This window comes from Phascolarctos cinereus, unplaced genomic scaffold (assembly GCF_003287225.1).
Source record: "Phascolarctos cinereus isolate Bilbo 61053 unplaced genomic scaffold, phaCin_HiC Scaffold_726;HRSCAF=1367, whole genome shotgun sequence".
Lineage (NCBI taxonomy): Eukaryota > Metazoa > Chordata > Mammalia > Diprotodontia > Phascolarctidae > Phascolarctos > Phascolarctos cinereus.
The window spans coordinates 361,126,873-361,145,527 of NW_027556098.1; the positions used below are offsets into that span (position 1 = coordinate 361,126,873).

Consider the following 18,655-nt stretch of genomic DNA (forward strand, 5'->3'; position numbering starts at 1 on the left):
GCGAGACCTTGGGGGAGGGGCGGGAAGAGGGGAAGGAGAGGGGGAAGGGAGTCTACCACCAGGCTGTTGCTTGGTGACCCTGCCCTCTCTTTACCCACCTCCTCCCTCCCCCCGCCCTTCTCGTGCATCAGACGGTTCCATTTTCTCAGGAGGTGAAGCCTCCGGCTGAGCCTCTCTCGGACAAGCACTCCCGGATAGTTTCACCCGTCTCCCCCCCCTACGGATGGTGGAGCGGTCTTCTTGACGTCATAGGGGCGGGGCTCGGCGGCGCTGCCGGGTGCGGGAGGCGCCATTGGAGCCGGCTCTACCAGAGAGCCCCGAGCGGAGGCGCCGGAGCAGGTCGGGTCATCTCGCTGCCCCGCCGCCGCCGCCGCCCTCCTTTTCCTCTTCCTCCTCCTCTTCCTCCTCCTCCTCCACCTCCTCCTTCTTCTTCACCTTCTCTTCCTCGTCCCCCTTGTCTTCGTCCTTCGGCCCCCGGGCATGGCGTGCGGGGCGACGCTGAAGCGGCCCATGGAGTTCGAGGCGGCGCTGCTGAGCCCCGGCTCGCCGAAGCGGCGGCGCTGCGCCCCCCTGCCGGGCCCCGCGCCGGGCCTGCGGCCCCCGGACACTGAACCGCCGCCGCTTCAGCCCCAGCTCCAGCCGCCACCGCTTTCCCCGCCCGGCAGCGACCGCCGCCTGCGGACCCCGGGTAACAGGGGCGGGTCTGGGAGTTGGGGCGGCTGCGGCGAAGGGGAAGGGCCAGAGCCCAAGGCCGGAGGCTGGGCTGGGCCCGGGCCAAGGCCCGGGAAGGGGGACCAGGAACCGGGGCTGGGGGTTTCGGGACACGGGAGGGAGTAACAGCCGGTGAGCCTCCGACCGTCCGGTGCGACCCACGACGGCCCAGATCTTCAGCGAATCGAGGCCAGGCCTTAAGAAAGAAAAGAAGCACCGAACAGCTGTGCGTCCGTGGGCTCTCGGGGTCCACCCTCTCATCCTTGGTGCGCTGCACACCCGTGCTCAGCTACACCAGCTAGGCGATGCTCCGGGGGTGGGGGAGAAGGAGGAGGCTTCGCATTTCAGTAGGGGGCGGCTGGGTGAAAAGGGAACACATCAATACAGTGTCTGGCATTATTGCAGATTATATTAGGGGAACTAAGGCCTTGAGAAGAAAGGGGGGCATGAGGGGAAGTGATGCTGAAGAGGAGTACACATTAGAGCCCATTTCAACAAATTCAAAGGGACTGGCCCAATATCTTTTGTTAAAGAATTTCCTTCTCTTAAATCTGGTTTGAAAGCTGTAAACTATCAGGGCTTAGAAATCATTAATTGCCCTAGGATTGTTGTGATTGGATTGGACCTGTAGGTAGTTGAAGAGATAGCCAGAAAAAAAAGAAGGGAAAAGCTGCTGTGAAGATCTCAGCAGACGCCTGCCTTGATTCGTATAGGAGCCAAGGAATGCATAAAAATTCTTCATTTAAAAACGAAATTTGTTATGTCCAAGGCACTTCCTGAAATAGGAGTGTCAAAAAGAAGTCCTTGGGAAATAACCTTTAAGTACTTGGTCTCCAGATTTTCCAAGCTTACAGCCTTAGAGCTTCCTTAAACTCTACTCTAACCATTTTTTCCCCTTTAATCATCAAATTCTGCCATTCCTCCCTTGGAAATAGAAGAATCAATCCTTCTTTCATTTCACCAAACTAGTCTATGCCCTCACCTTCCCATCTAGATTATTGCAATAATTTTAGTCTAGTCTACCCTGCTTTGTGCTGTCAATCTTCTTAAGACATGATTTCATCCTGTCATTCCTTGCTACTTTTCAGATCATATCCAAACTCCCCATACTAGCATTACATCAATTTACCCCACCTTATGCATCCAGGTTTCTCTTTTCCAAAATTATACATGTTCAAACCAAACTGGTTTCCTTCCCATCATCTGAATGTTGATTCTTTTTCCATTTTTTCACTCTGTGTTGATCTTGTCATCACAAGGAGGGTGCCCTTCCTCTTTCTCCTTACTAAACCAAGACTTAATTTCATTGGAGGCTGAGCTCAAAACTCACTTCCATTAAACTAACTCTACCCTCACAATAATCTTACTTTGAATCCCTGCCTTAGCATTTCAAGATGCTATTATCATAGTTTTTATAGTTATCTGTACTTGCTTAAATATTGCCTTAGTATTTATTCTTTAATTATTTCAGAGAATGCTGGACTTGATGTTAGAGTATTTCTGGCCCTGCCATAAATTAGCTATGTGATCTTGGAGACATCTCTGTACATCTTCGTACTTCAGGTTCCTTCTCTGTAAAAAGGGGAAGATGAATGCCTGCCTCAACTTCTTTCCATTCAGTGTAACATTTAAGCGCTTTCTATATATAAGGCACTTGTGCTGGGTTCTGGGGACACTTAATATGAAAATGAATGAATGAAATGAAATGAAAATGAAGAAATGACACGGTCCCTGCCATCAAAGACCCTACAGAGGAGGCATCAGGAACAGCCTGCTCAAATAAATGGAGGCAAGAGATGCCAAAATGAAATCAGGGAACTGCTCTAACTGTCCAGTTTGATTGAAACATGGAATGCATGAAGAGAAAAAATGTGAAATAGGACTGGAAAGGTAGGTTGCAGTTAGATTTTGGAGTGTCTTAAATGCCAGGCCAAGGCATTTATATTTTATCCAAAGTAAATAGAGAGCCACTGAAGGTTTTTGAGCAAGGAAGTAGCATGGTCTGACCTGTGCCTTACGTAGACTGTTTTAGCTTGTTGTGGGAAAAGTGATCTGGAGGAGGGAAAAGAGACTGGAATCAGGGAGACCAGTTAGGAGGCTGTTAAAGTAGTCCACACAAAAGGTGATGAAAGACCAAGAAATATCGTGGTTGCAGTGGGAATAGAGAAGAGGATAAAGGATGTGAAGGTAGAATATATAGGATTTTGTTTCTTCTTAGATGTGAGAGGTAAAGAATGACTAAGGTTTTGAGACTGGAAGACTAGTGGTACCTTCAGGAGAAATAGGGAAGTTAAGAGGAGCAGAAGACAAACTGAATTTTAGATATGCTGAGTTTTTGTAGGACATCTAGGGAGGAGATCGGCAGTTGGAGTTGTAGGACTGAATAATTTAGTGCAGAAATGGGACTTCTGAGAATCAAGAGATAATATGTATAAAAGTGATCCAAAGAATGTAAAGTGCTATACTTATGTACTTATAAAGGGATTGTTACAAGTGTATATGGCATCTAAGGACAGTTCCCTTGCGCTCTAGTTTTGTATTCCTTGGAATACTGTGCTAGAACTGGATGTATTGTAAAGTCAGTAAATGCTTAGTGTATTGAATTTGAAGTACATGGAAGGCTTCTAGTGTGGGCCCAGCAAAACGTAATATACATGGTCTTCATATTTGGTATGAGCACCAACCTGGTTGAGGTGGAAGGGGCTTATCACCAGTCATAGGATCCTTTGTAGGTTCATAGATTTAGGGCTGAAAGGACTTTTCAAGGTTGTCTGGTCCGACAGTCTTCCCCCCTCCCCCCCTTTTTTTTTTTTTGGTTTGCAGATGAAGAAATAACCCAAGTGGTTGGGTGCTTTGCCCAAAGATACACAAGTAATAAGCAACCGAGGCAGGATTTTCCCTTTTCCGTGTTCCCTGAACATAAATCTTCTGTATCTTGCTGGGTGATGACTTTTTGAGCTGCAGGAGCTCTGCTAAACAGGAGGGTTGTAACTGATATCAGTGGAGGGACATGCCCATGCCAAAGAAATGAATCCTCAAAGTAGATATGACCGTGTAGATACAAATGGGAATATAATTGGAGGATCGTGGGATCTCAGCCAGAGGAGACCTGACCCACACCTGCACAGGAATCCTTTCCACAATGTCCCCAGTGGTAACTGTCCATTCTTGGCTTGAACCTCCTCCAGAAGTGTAGGGCCTTTGAGTCATCATGGTCTCGTAGGAGTGTGCTTTTCATCATGGTGAACTGATGTCTACCTCTGCCATTTCTACCCATTGTTCCTAGCTCTTGTTTCTGAGGTGTCAACTACAAGTCTAGGACAGCCCTGCAGATATGTGATAGTGACCATCTCTAGCCACCCCCCAAGGCTTCTTATTTCAAGGCTGAGCATTCCCATTGCTTTGAGTTAATCCTCTGTGGCATGGTCTCTAGTCCCTTCACCGTTTTGGTTGCTCTGATATTCCACAGAGTGTCAGTGTCCTTCCTAAAATCCAAAACCCAGAACTAAATACAATATCCTAGAGAGAGATACCTGGCCTGTACAGAAAACAACAGGACCATTAGCACCTCCGTTCTGGATATTTGACTTTGATCTATGTAGCCTAAAATGGATTTAGTTCTTTTGTCACCATCCACTGAAATTCCTAGCTTTTTTTCTCATGAACTAATGTCATCACTTCTTTCTATCCTATATTTAGTCAATTGACATTAATGTTAGTCTTAAAGTGAGCCTACGGCTTGAAGATCCATTCTAGCTAGCTGCTGAGTCATTTGCACTGAAAATATTTGAAGTTCAGTAATGAAAAAACACAAAGTTACTGATGGCTCTCCTGGGTATATTTTGTATGAATAGAGCCTTTGGAACTTAAAAAAGAAAACCTTTGATTCCAGAGTGGAAGACTGAAAGCATGTGAGGTGAAAGTGGCAGAAGTAGTTATTTTGCTGTGTGTACAAATGAAACCAACTTCATGAAGAATGAATTTTAAAATCAGTAATTCTTTGCAAATGTGCTAGGATGGCAGCAGATCTTAAAGGTTTCAGCTTAAGGGTTGTCAAACTTCACAAAAAAACTTTTTCAAATAACTCATTTTAATTCACAATAATTTGGGAAAAAAATGTCACAGAGCTCTTTGCAAGAGAAAGAAATTATAACATCAAACAATAGGATATCTTTAGTCTAAAAGTGAATCTGTCATCATTCCTCAAGGGTGTGAGTGTTGGTCCACTGAACACCAAAAATGACAGTCTCGTGCCCAGTGCTTCCATCTTTGCCCTGAGCCTTTGGACTTCATACAGGCTGCTTGTGGGATCCAATAGGATATCCCATTGCCAAATAGTCTGAGAATTATTGGTTTCAGTGATTCCATTATTGCCACTTACAAGAAGGGTTTCTGGTTTTTTTTTTCTTTTTAAAAATACCTTTTAGTGCAGGCCTGCATAACAGACAGCTGGCTTGCCACTTGTGGCCCACCAAAGGACTCCTGGCGGCCTGCAAAAAATGTAGAGGATGTAAAAGAAAGTAAAGAAAGTAACGAGTGCTTTGTCCCTGCCCTGTTTAACCCACCTTACACTAGTCAGTATTGTGCCCGTCACATAACTTGGCAGGTGGGTTGCCACTGAGTCTCTTTCCTGTTTGTCATGTGATCTGCAGCAACCAACCATCGTCAGTCTGAGAGAAGTGATTTCATGATAAAAATCTTAAGTAATAAGTGTAATTCATTGATATTAATTGAAATTTCCCCCCTTTTTTAATGTGGCTTATATTCAAAATAGTTTAATTGTTCATTGTACTTTTACTTGGAAAGTGGGCCACTAAAAACCTATCGGTGGCCAGAAGTTTAGCCCATTTTAATTTTGGTCCCTACCTGCTGCCAAGTTGTACAGGTCTGCCTTAGTGCTATGTGTAGTTTTAACTTCTTAGAATATTGGATGGTATGTTGAAAGAAATTAGCATTCTGTAGAATGCTGTCTCTCTTTTTCTTTTAAAATCACTTCTGAATACAAATTTATGTTTCCTCTCCTGATCTATATGCCATTTCAGGGTTGGTATTGGTCAGTCTTTTGGAGTGCAAGGGATTTGCCTTGCCAGTTTATTCACCTTGTAGCTGCAGTGGCAGCTGGTTGTTGATGAAAGACCTTCTGTTCTCCAGAACATTTGTTCTCCTTACGCTTGTCCTTTCTTGTCTTTGCATTTCTTTACATATTTGTGCTGAATCTGACAATTCTTTGGTCTTGGGACAAAAGAGAGGAGGACTTCATAGTTTCAGTGAGCCAAAATTAGAGTCATTTAGAACTATTGAATGAAAACTCTGCTAATCTTATATTCTTTTAGACTATTCAAGCCAAGAAAGATAAGTATACATGGCTTAGACTTAAATAAGGCCAGCTAAACCTCCTTTGGGGTTTCATGTGTTTATAAGTCTGAATACCTTGTATATGCTTTCTAAATTGGAAACTGTATACCTTGACACTGATTGGAGGATTAGAGAACCCAGAAAGTACAGGTAGAAAATTAAAGTGTGTGTGTGTGTATTTCAAAGATTGGCATAGGTATAGAGCTGATTTATATTCTTTTTGTATTAACAACTTATATCCACGTAGTTCTATTCAATAAACATCAAACTGCACTGGGCTTGGTAGGTAGATGGAGATGGATGAGTATCATCCCAGGCCAATGCTCCACCCCCCCCCCATTTTTTTAATCATCCCTGCTCTTAAAGAGCTTGTTAGCTACCGGGTTACACCATGTGTGCAAAATCCCTATAACCCAAGAAGGTAGACTGGTAGGGGCAAAGGAGGTAAAACAATGTAACTGCTGGAGAAGAGAGATCTTATTTGTCATAAGTAGACATTTAAATTGATTGCGAAAACATCTTGCATGTATATAGTACTTTTTTAAAAATTATTTAGTTTTTTTGCTAAGCAGTGGGGTTAAGTGACTTGCCCAAGGTCACACAGCTAGTAAGTGTTAATATGTCTGAGGTCAGATTTGAACTCAGGTCCTCCTGAATCCAGGGCCGGTGCTCTATCCACTGCGCCACCTAGCTGCCCCCCAGCACTTTTTTTTAAACAAAGTATTTTATAAAATTAGTGAAGCATTTTTCCTGAAATAATCTTGTGAATATGGTATTGCAGTTGGTCTTATCTCCATTTTATAGATGAGGAAATTGAGGCTGAAAGCTGTAGGGACCTGCCTGGGGGCTTGTGCAGCTCAGGCTTTGGCTCTGTTCTCTGAACTCAAGAAGCATCCTGGCCAGATGTGCTCAGCTCCTTTGAATTTTTCCAGAGCATTCCTCAAAACCTTTTTGTAAAAGAAGTAGTAATAATAATAGCTCACATTTCTATAGCACTTTCAGATCTATGCAGGACTTCTCTGCTTATGGCAAACCCATATGGTGAATAGTGCAAATACTGTCTCCATTTTATATAAGGAAACTGAGACTTGGTACCTTGCCTGAGACCACAAAACTAGTCAATGTCAGAGCTGGGTGTTCTTGTAGTACTCTTTTTCTTACAGCATTCTGCAGTTGGTTTTCCTGTTGAGGTGCTAAATAGGAGGGAGAATCATCTATATTTAAGGCGACCTTACCCGCTTTGAAAGGCAGTAAAAATAATGACTAGAAAGTTCATTTTGTTCATTTATTCATTCAACAAATAAAGCTGGGTTCAGTTACCTCCTTAGACCTTTTCTAGCTGTGCACCTCTGCGAATCTTCTCTGAGCCTTGTTTTTCTTAGCTGTAAAATATCAGCTGTTGTAATTATCTCTGCCTCAGAAGGTTGCTGTGAAGATCAAATGAGATAATGTGTATGATATAGAGCTTTGCAGACTTTAAAGTGCTTTACAAATGCTAGTTGTTATTTAGTAATTGTGTAAGGATGATACTAAATGTTGTGGGGGAGACAGAAAATAAGACAGTCACTGCCCTCAGAGAGCTCACAGTACAGTAGGGGAGAAAAATAGTCACAATATAAGGTAGGATGTGCAGGCTAGTAGAGAAGTGTATAGTGCTATGTTCAGAGATGCAAGACCCCCTTCCTGGGGGCACCAGGCAAGAGAGAGGAAGGGAGGGAGGCAGAGGCAATGTGGTGTGATGGATAGAAACCAGTTTTGGATCCTGCTTCTGAAACTTACGAGCTGTGTTGCCAAGGGCAAGTCATTTCACTTCTGAGGTTTGACTTTGTCATGTTTAAACTTAAGGTGTTAGCTGTGTGCATATGAGTTGGGTTTTTTTTTTCCAGAATAGACTGAATTTGACAGATTTGAAAGGAAGAGTTAAAATTAGCAGTGCTGGTAGGTGAAAGCATGAGCATCCCTCAAATATCACCCTATCCTTTCACATGGTGCTCAGAAGAAGTGGTACAAAGACACTCTCAAGGTCTCTCTCTTAAGAACTTTGGAATTGATTGTGTGACATGGGAGACACTGGCACAGGACCACACATGGCATGCCCTCATCAGAAATGGTGCTGTGCTCTGTGAGCAAAGCAGAATTGAAACAGCTCAGAGGAAACACAGCATACACCGATTTTGAGGATCCACCTCAAATGTTCACATAGACCGTTTGTGCCCAACCCGTGGTAAAGTACTCTAAGCACGTGTTGGTCTGCTCAGCCACAGTCAGACGCTGTGTAATTTGACTCTAGCATAGTGATGTCTTGTTGGTCCTCTTCAAGAACGAAGGACAACAGCCAACCAACCATTATCATTTAGCTTACTTAGCCTAGTTTCTTGAGAGCATTAGAATTGTGTCACTCTTGTCTAGTATGTTCAGAACCTAAAAGATATGCCTACTTTCTTTGATCCTAATCAAACCACTGCATAGGCTACACTATTTTTTGTAAATAATATTTTATTTTTTCCAATTATATGTAAATATAGTTTTCAACATTCATCTTTTATAAAATTTTGAGTTTCAAATTTTTCTCTCTCCCATCCCCCCTCTCCAAGACGGCAAGCAATCTGATAAAGATCATACATGTGCAATCATGTAAACATATTTCTACATTAGTCATGTTGTGAAAGAAGAAACAGAACAAAAGGCAAAAGCCACCAGAAAACAAAAAAAGTTAAAATAATATGCTTTGATCTGCATTTCAGGCTCCATAGTTCTTTCTCTTGATGTGGATAGCATTTTCCAATCATGAGTCTTTTGGAATCGTCTTGGATCATTGTATTGCTGAGGAGAGCCGAGTCTATCAATATTAGTCATCGCACAACATGGTTATTACTGTGTATAACATTCTTCTGGTTCTGCTCACTTCACTCAGCATCAGACCATATAAGTCTTTTCATGTTTTTCTGAAGTCCGCTTGCTCATCATTTCTTATAGCACAATAGTATTCTATTACATTCGTAGACCACAGCTTGCTCAGCCATTCCCCAATTGATGGGCATCCCCTAATTTCCAATTCTTGGCCACCACAAAAAGAGCTGCTATAAATATTTTTGTATATGTGGGTCCTTTTCCCTTTTTTATGATCTTTTTGGGACAGCCCTAGAATTAGTATTGTGCAGTCAAAGGGTATACACAGTTTTAAAGCTCTTTGGGCATAGTGTAGACTACTATTTAGAAACTACAGGATCCAGGAACACTAGAGGCATTTAAAGAGAGAGAAGTTAGCAATATCTAATAGGTAATTTTTTCATAACTCATCCACATAGTGTATTATGATTTACAAAGCACTTGAATATGGTGGGGGCAGTGGGAAGTAAAACACTGAGGTAGAAGTGGGAGAACAAATATCCTGAGGAAATAAGCAGTGCATGTATGGAAGTAAAAAAAACTGAGGAAATCAGAAGACACTGGAGAGCATATAAAGGGAACCTGAGAGAAGTTCATTACTTATAGAACTCCTTTGTGGTCAGACAGGTTGAAGAATTGTTGGCTTTTGAGCTCTCGATTAAAAATTAAGATTAACTGTAATACAGTGTATGCCAAAGTACCAGAACATTGCTTGTTGGGCTGTGTGAAAGTATAACATATACTTTTAATTTTCTCCTAAGCAAAGATTATTTTCAACATTATTACTGATATCTTTAACCCATGATTTTACCAATATGAGTACTTCTTCCACCATTACAGATCACAACCCTTCTCTGACCTTTTCATCCTGTGCAGGTTATGTACATAAATGCTCTATCTACCCAGTGCACTGGAGGCTTCATTCATGGTTTCTTCTTCCCTGTCCCCCTTCCCTGCAATGTCTTAGAGATACCATTGTAATACTTGAGCTTTCTATCTGCTGTGTCTCTATGCCACAGGCACCTCCATTTTTATTCGTAGATCTCTTCTTTGGTATCTTTAATGTAACTTCTTGTGTGTGCAGGTCATTGTTGGTAACGCAACTGTAGTTTGGTTTATGGTGTTCCATGAGTGCCAGGCACATATCATCGCCAGGAGATTTATTAGAGAGATGGGCTTTTGCTGCAGTAAGTAGTTTGACATGATTGAAAGCTGTCTAGTTTCCTGGATGTAATCTAGCTTTCACATCCTTCCTAATTCTGGAACCAGCTCATTGTCTATTTACTTCACCTGTTCAGGGTCTTGATACACTAATTCAGTGGACAGCCATCTAGTGCTGTAAGCATAACATAGTCTATAACTCACTAAAAGTCAATGGTCAGGGGCAGCTAGGTGGCACAGTGGATAGAGCTGTGGCCTTGGAGTCAGGAGGACCTGAGTTGAAATCCAGCCTCAGACACTTGACACTTACTAGCTGTGTGACCCTGGCAAGTCACTTAACTTAAAACTTAAAAAAAAAAAAAAGAAATGAAATGAACACTGGATTTAGGTTTGGAATGCTGGGATTAAAATCCTGCCTCTACAACTTAGTGTCTGTGTGATCCTCTGCAGATCCTTTCTGACCCTCAGTTTATTCATCTTTAAAATGAGAGGACTAGACTAAATGATTTTCAAGGGCCCCTTCCAAGTCTAAATCCTGTCAGCCTAAATGCTTCCTGCTCAGCATTCTCTGTTGGCATTGCACATGGAGATTAATGATTATATTACAGTCAATTTTTAATTGACTTTAAGTTACTTTAAGTATTTTTAAGAAAGTTACTTGTTAACTTATCTCTAATAATAGATATTTATAGAAAACTTAAATTTTCACATTGCTCTGCATGCATCATCTCATTTAAGTCTTTGAGGCAACTCTCTGTGAGGTAGATTCTACAGTATTATCCCCATTTTACAGATGAAAAAGCCAGGGCTCAAAGAGGTTCTTACTTGCCCATGAATTCACAGCTTATAAATGTCATGAGTGAGATTTGAATCTAGGCCTTTCTCACTGAAGGCTTTGCACAGCCCTCTCTCAGTTCCAATTCAGTTGCAAGTCATGGCATCATCTTGCTGATGTCATGGACAAATCACAATACAACCATTATCCACTAGATGACGTTGCCCTTCAGTATTCTGAAGCTATGCAAAATATAGATCATCTTGTGACTCCAGGGACCATGTTGCAATCCAGAGATTTTTTTTTTTTAACCAATCAGTGCAGGCAACTAGATCTTCTAAGTCTTACGTTCCAAGTCAGGTTGACAGTAGTGGACCCTTCGGGCCAACTATTACCAATTCTAACCATACTCTTCCACTTTGGCTCAAAATAACGCTAGTAGGAGGGGCAGGGTGACTTGATGGACCTGTGGGTGATGTGAAAAGACTCTGAGCATCCTGCTTCCCTTCCGTACAGTAGACACATACCCCCATTGCTTTACCTGGTACCTCTGTACAACTCAAATTCTCAGCATCACCAATGATCAAAAGACTTCAGAGAAGCCAAAAGCAGCTCCTCATCAAGAAAAGTCCAGGGAGTCCAGTTGTAAGTGGTACCTTACTGGGCTGCTTAGCATTTGGTAGGCATGGGCTCTGTAGTCACAGTAAGATAGGAAATGGAGGTGCTTGTTGGAAGAGGATTCTGCCTGAGGATGGGGTAAGAAAAATGCACTGCATTCTGGGAGGCAGAACAGTCCAAGACAGGGCCTCACCTGGCCACTCTCTTAAGTGTGCAACTTTAAGGAGTGTTTTGCAAAACTTAAAGCATTATGTGAAAGTTTATTACTGCATTGTTCATTTGTCAGATGAGGGTGTTAGAATAGATGTTCTTCAAGAATCCTTTCCTGTTCTAACATCTGTGGTTTTTGAATTGTTCAAAATGCAGATGACTGAATGTTCAATAAATTGGAATTGATTGTAATGGGAGCATATTGTCATCTGTAGGGCATGAGAAGAGGGGAAAGTTGTGCAATGTAATACAAACACAATAATAAGTATTTTAGAAAGGGGATCGTGGCACATATAACCCATATGTTAAAAGTTTAAGGAGAAAGATACAATGAGGTTTTTTTTCTTTTTTTAATTAGAGCAAATATTTCAAAACATCAAACAAGAATACAGCCGCTATCAGAGGTGGAGACAATTAGAAGTTGTCCTTAATCAGAGTGAAGCCTGCACTTCAGAGGGTCAGTCACACTCTTCAGGACTTTCAGCACCGAGCTCACCAGGTAAGACGGGTGCGGGTGTAAAATTCCTTTTGTTTACAGTGTTTGTTTAATGGTACCAATTATAGGATGCTCATGGGACTTCAGATTTAGTATCAATTTATGTTAATAGAATATTTCAGCAAGGTACATATATGCATATGTCCACTTGGGAGAAATATTTTTGCATTTCCCAATCAGGTTTTTTATGTTAATTTGGGAAATTTGCCCAGTAGCTGTTAAAAGTTAGCAGAGCTCCCAGAAACACTTGATGAATGCCTCTCTTTCTGTAGCTTCACACCCCACAAAAGAGTGCTGACCAGCGATGGCGTACTGTAAAGTCATCAATGCATTACTAGCAAACACTGGTGAAAAGTGGTGGATTAACTGCATGTGATCTCTAGTAATGTTTTATGTGGCTTAATATTATTAGTAATCAGAGACCTGCATAGAATCGCAGTGTAAACTGACTCTGTTTTTTCAACCCAGTTTTATGGGAGTGGGGTGACCATTTGTCAGAGGGTTCCCACTGCTGGCGGGAGGTTGTATTATATGGTCCTCTGAGATCCCTTTCAGCCCTTAGAGACTGATTCTGAGCTGGAGACGGTGACAACCAGTGACTTTTAGGCTTTCAGAGATGATTCTGTTTGCATACATTTTTCTGCTAAGAACTTACCTATCCTTCAGGTTGATTAGAAAGCATTTAATGTATTGGTGACTTGGGTAACATGGTATCAGCTAATTCACATTATTGATTGTCTTGGCCAACCCCCTCCACTCTCTAAACCTCAGTTTCCTCACATTAAAAAGAAATTGGACTGGTTGATCCTAGGGTCATGGATGCCTAGGCCAGCCCCTCATTTTACATTTGAGCCACATATGTTGTAAGAGATTCTGAGCCACTCTCCTTTCCACTGCACTACCCTTCCTCCTCCCTGAGGTCATTTTCTGCTTTGATAGTCACAGTCTCATTTTTGCTTTAAAGTCTGATCTATTTGTTCAAGTATTTTGAAGCTTTTCTGTAACATCAGAGCCTACAATGTGTGATGTATTTTATGATGTTAGAGTCATTCTCTCAAGCCATATTTGTGTAACAATTTGCAGTTCTCAAGCTTTAGTAGGTATGTTCTCAGTCAGTCCCAGTAACTCTGTGAATTAAGCAGGACTCGGATTTTTCAACTCTATTCTACGTATGAGGAAACCAAGACTCACGATGTGCCCCAAGGTCTCGTGGCTCACAAGGGGCTGAACACAACACTGCTCTTTATCTGAGCTTTGGAACTAGAATGAGATTTCGGCCGCAGCTCCATAGACTTTGTGGTCTTCTTTGTTTAGGTTCATCCTGGATGAAAAAGGACCAGCCAACATTTACATTACGACAAGTGGGCATATTGTGTGAACGTCTCTTAAGAGACTACGAAGATAGAATTCGGGAGGAATATGAGCAGATCCTCAATACAAAATTAGCAGGTGAGTTGAGGCAGCGCTATGTTGATGCAGTTATAGCTCTTCATGAAATAATAACCATTGTAAGTGTTTTTACTGGTATAGGTATAAGTTTTGTTTTTTTTTTAAAGGTATCAGAGCTGCCTGCTGAGGCACATGATTTTGCTATTATTTTCTAGTTCTTGATTTCATGTTATGCACATAAATATCCTGCGTGTACAAAGTCACTCAGATACTGATTTGACCCTGGTTGGTGTGAATGACAAAGGAGTGTGCTGTGGCACTTGTTCATCTAATGCACTTTACAGATATGTGGCAGAGGATGGGGCAGGCTGCCCCCTGCCCATTCCTCAGACCTGGAAAGCAGACCATTCAGGTCAGGATAGAATGTGCTATCCTGGTAGAGATGGAGGGCAGAGGCAGGAGCACCTCAGGGACTGTAATTGAGACAGTGCCACAGGTGTCCTTTCGGGACCCCACAGCCTGCAACATTCAGCAAGTCACCTCACTTCTGTCTTCAGACTCCTCAGCATTCTCACCTTGCATTTAGATAGTACTCTACAATCATAAATGTGATGTGGTGGTGTTATGTGATATAAGGGAGTGAAAAAGTCCCAATTGAAATGAAAGGAACATGGTAGGAGAGAAATGAGTGGTGCTTTAGGAAAAGAAGGACTTTATGAAGTCTTAAAACAAATAATTTTTGATTTGACATAGAACATAATAGCTACTCTGGAAAGGATTTAGAGAAAGGAAACTGAGTTGGATGATTTAAGTAGAAACTTCCTATCCAGTATTTTAAAGTACCACCTCTAACCACCATCAAATTCCCTGCCTACATGGAATTTAAAACTGGAAGAGACTTTAGGGACCGTCTAGGTCAGCTCCCTCATTTTATAGATGAGGAAGCATGGGGCCCAGGGACTGGGCCTCAGTGACTTTCCCAGCTAGTACAGGACAGGTGGGATAGAAGCTCGGGCCTTCCAGTTCTAAGTCCAGAACACTTTGCCCTTGACCTGCTAGGCAGTTTTAATGATCTCTGCCTAGATTCCTCCAGGGCTTTGTCACTGACCTTTCTCTGTCTAATGTCACAGGTCTTTTTTAGTCGGTGCCATAACTGTCCATTTTTACAGGTGGGTCAGGAGTTTCCACAGCCCACAGGGTCACTTTAGGGATTACACTACTGGTAGGCCAGAGAATTAAGGATGACTGTGGAATATGGGGAAAGTAAAGGGGGAGTGTGGGGTGGGAAGGAGTAACAGAGAAAAGAAAGAGATGTTTGGCCGGAGGGAAGACTGCTAAGAACAGTTGGCTCAGGCCTACTCTCACAGCTCTCATTTTCTATATCCTTCCCTTCACATGCCAGGCCAGGGACAGAGTAGATGACCCTCTGAGCATTTATGAGTCTCTGACAGCTCTCTTCCCATTGACTGCATGTTCAGTTACTCATTCCCCACCCCTCTCCTTGTACTCCCATTAAGGTCAGTCCCTTCTCTGTCCCTTATTCCTCTTGCCCAACTTCTGGCACTAAGCCCAGCCTCCTCTATTTTCCCTTCCTGTGGCCCGTTGCCCCTTGTATCTGTCAGGATGCTTTCCTGCTTTCCAGGCAATTTTACCTTCAAACTCCCTCTCCAAAGGAGCCTTTCCCAGTCAGCTGGGAATTGACTGGCAGGGTTTTCACTGTGGTTATTTGCCCTGCTAACCATCCTCCATTCGCCTTCTGATATTCCTTCATCTTGGGGTCTGTGTGGAGAAAGTAGTAATGCAAAGAGGGGGTGAAGCTTGCAGAAATTGTCTTGGTCGACATTCCAGAATGTACACTATCAGTGCATGACTTTCTGTTATGACGGCACTCAGCAAAGGTCTGCTCTTAAAGACAAGGAGGGGCGATTAGGAAGATGCACTCTTTCAGATAACAGAAGACCAAAGTGAGCACCGGGCAATTGGCCATGAAGTTCTAGAGGAAGGGGCAGGTTCTAGGCTATAGGAGGACTGGCGGGCTTGGAGACCAACTTGAATGTGGGGAAAGGAGTCTGTGGAGTTGATTAGAACCCTGAGATTCAATGCATGGAACGGTATCTTTTCCCCTCATAGAACAATATGAATCTTTTGTGAAATTCACACATGATCAGATCATGCGACGATATGGGACAAGGCCAACAAGCTGTAAGTGATTCCTCTGACTCGTTTGTCAGGGTCATCTTTATCTTTTCTTTTTCCAAAAATTCTAAAGAGTAAAGATTTTTACGTTGTTTGCCCTAGACCCATAGGGTCTTCTGCAGAGGGCCGTGGTGAAACTGGGCCAGACCCCTCTGCAACACAAGGTGCCAGGTGATTTAATACCCCAGCCCTATTAGGGCAGGTGTCTTTTCCCTCCCATTGATGTGAATGCTATGAGAAAAGGCAATTAAACCCACCCAAGAAGTCCAAATTATGCTTTTTCCAGATTTAAATCCATCAGTTTGGTCCTTTGACTTAATTTTTTCATGCAGTGCTCAGGATTTCTTGATTGTGAAGATTGTGGAACTTGCAGATACCTAAAGTTTACTTTAGTATACCAGGGGTCTGTGATTTCCTCGTTATGGGTGCTCCCTCCATCAGGTTAGACTTGTAGTCCTCCTTTACTTCAGGAGATGGTCATCTTGAACTGTTGAGGCTGAGAAAAATCTTTCCCTAGTATCTGATTGATCCTCCGGCAGAGAAATTTCTCCAAACTTATCTTAGATGGCTCTTGGAAAACAGACCCAGGGTTAGTACTCACACCACTGACACGGCATATAAGAGCCTAGTAGCACAATGAGACATCGGTGGATGGGAGGACATTTTTGGAGGCTCTAAAGTAGTCAAAGAAAGTGCAAGAGATGAGCCCAAGTTCATTTGATTAAATCTTGAGAGTTTTCATTCCAGTGAGTAGTAAAACCTGTATGCCATAGAGTGTTCTGCCCATATTCCCATTTGTATATCAAGGAAGTACAGCACTGTATTTTTACTGATAACTACTACTCTCTTTTTGCAGATGTGTCTTGAATTTTCTTTGCATATCTGGGTACCTGGTCTGACCTCAAGAGATGGCTGCTGTACACTTTTGCAACTGGTTTGATATCACATTTCAGCTCCAACTTTGCATCCTGAGAACACTTAAAATATCTCTGCAGGTCCATTTTTATATAACTTGAAAGACCTTGAAACTTTCTGGTTGCCACAAAGCATAACTTTCTTTTCTGCTCAGCCAATAAACAGCTGTGCCCTACTATGAGATATTTCCCAAACACAAAAATACATGGAGCAGCAGTTTAGCAACGTAAAAGCCTTTATTGGCGCTAAGCAGATGGAACGTCTCCCCAAGCCCAGTTCTGTAAGGGGGGGGGGTGCGCGCGTGCGTGCGTGTGTGAGAGTGTGTGTGTGGGTGTGTGTATATGTGAGTGTGTTTTTTAAGTTATTATTTGTACTGTGCAAATTTTCTGATCTTGGGGATCCTGGCTGTGAATTTGATGCACGACAATTATGGTTAGAAACGTTTTTTGGTCTACAAGGATCAATAATGTTTTGGTGACCATAGAAGTTGTAACCGTGGATTGTTTTGTGTGTAGCTATTATTGTTAAATACAGGGACTATTTTCAGGCACAGAATATTAATCATAATTTAGGTTGGACAATAGATGTGACTATGACGACAGAGAGAGGTTTTTGTGCTCGTAGGCTTTACATACAGCATGGAATTAGTACAAGCTGGAGAAAGGATCATTTGACCTAAGGACTCGGCGTGGCCGTGCTAAGAAAACACCTTGACTCCAAGCCTTAAAATACACACGTGGAGTCTGCAGCTCACAGCGGCTTGTGTGCTCATTTACACAACCAGGAGCTCCACCAACACTTTTGACCTCTCAGAAGAAAAGGCTTCCCCAAGAACAGTAGGTTTTGCTCATCTTGGTGTCACACAAGTGAATGAGGGTGGCCCTGCTTGGTCCAGCATCGTATGTTACAGTTAGTAACAGTATGTTCATCTTGGGTCATTAGGCTAGAAACAGAACTTCTGATCCCACATTCAGGTTTTTCCAAATTCTTCCAAGATGTTTCAGTGCTTGGCTGCTTGGATTTTTTTTTTAAGGGGGTACAACCCCTGCCCTGAGTTGATAACATGCTGTTCTTCTCCTTTGAATTTCCAAGGTCGAAGGACAGAAAGTAACCTCTGTTTTGAGGAGGTGGAAGTTCAGTGTACTTTTTTTTTTACTGTGACTTGTCAAGGACCATATTCCACAGCAATGCCTTGTTTCATTTATTATTGTTTCTTGAAAGTTAAATGTTTTTAGTTTAAATATAGGCTAGAATTTTAAATTAGGGCTTATTTTGAAAAATGCTGAGTTTAGTTCAAATGTATGCCAATGCCTTCTGGGTGGATAATATTCAGAGACAATTGTTCTTGATCAGATGGCATAGAGAAACCTTTTGGAATAGTCACATTTGCAGATTGCCTATTGATGAATGTCTTTGACTTAAATCTAACCAAAAAACTACAATGTTATCCTTTGTACATTTTCATTATATAGTGTTAACGAGCTTAGTTGCAAACCAATAAAATACTTAAGCTATTTGTTTACCTTGCCTTCTTAATATTGTTATCAAACATTTATTGAATTCGTATGATTTTATAGGAGGCTGTTTTAATCATTTCCTGAGTTTGATATGACATGGAAGATTTTGTTTTTTCTCCCCCAGCTAGGGGGTTATCTTTAATAATTAAAGAATGATTTTATCTCAGTTTTGAAGGTTATTGCTTCATCTCTATTCTTCCTCCAAGTGGCAGTGGCTACCAGTAGTATTTAGGAAGTTAGATCTTCTAGAATGGAAGCTTCCTGAGGATAAAGACTACATTTATCTTTATCTCTGCTATGGCCAAGCATAACATTGCAGTAGACATGTAGTAATATCGTGCTGCCCAATTATTAGTCATTCGAATGTTTACAGTGTGTCAGAACTAGAAAAGAACTTGCAGATCACTGAGTTCAACCTCATCA

At 42.1% G+C, this 18,655-nt stretch overlaps 1 protein-coding gene across 2 annotated transcripts; it reads left to right on the plus strand.

Moving 5' to 3' along the window:
- The first annotated feature begins 256 nt into the window (after positions 1–256).
- On the plus strand, positions 257–18,237 carry AKIRIN1 (akirin 1). Of its 2 annotated transcripts, XM_020983599.2 has the most exons (5): positions 257–688; positions 12,078–12,218; positions 13,530–13,664; positions 15,735–15,806; positions 16,657–18,237. In XM_020983599.2, the coding sequence occupies exons 1-5, from the start codon at positions 481–483 to the stop codon at positions 16,665–16,667; spliced, it is 567 nt and encodes a 188-aa protein (XP_020839258.1). In that variant the 5' UTR covers positions 257–480; the 3' UTR covers positions 16,668–18,237. The 2 variants fall into 2 exon arrangements, with proteins under 2 accessions (XP_020839258.1, XP_020839259.1); XM_020983600.2 differs by lacking the exon at positions 15,735–15,806.
- Positions 18,238–18,655: the final 418 nt, after the last annotated feature.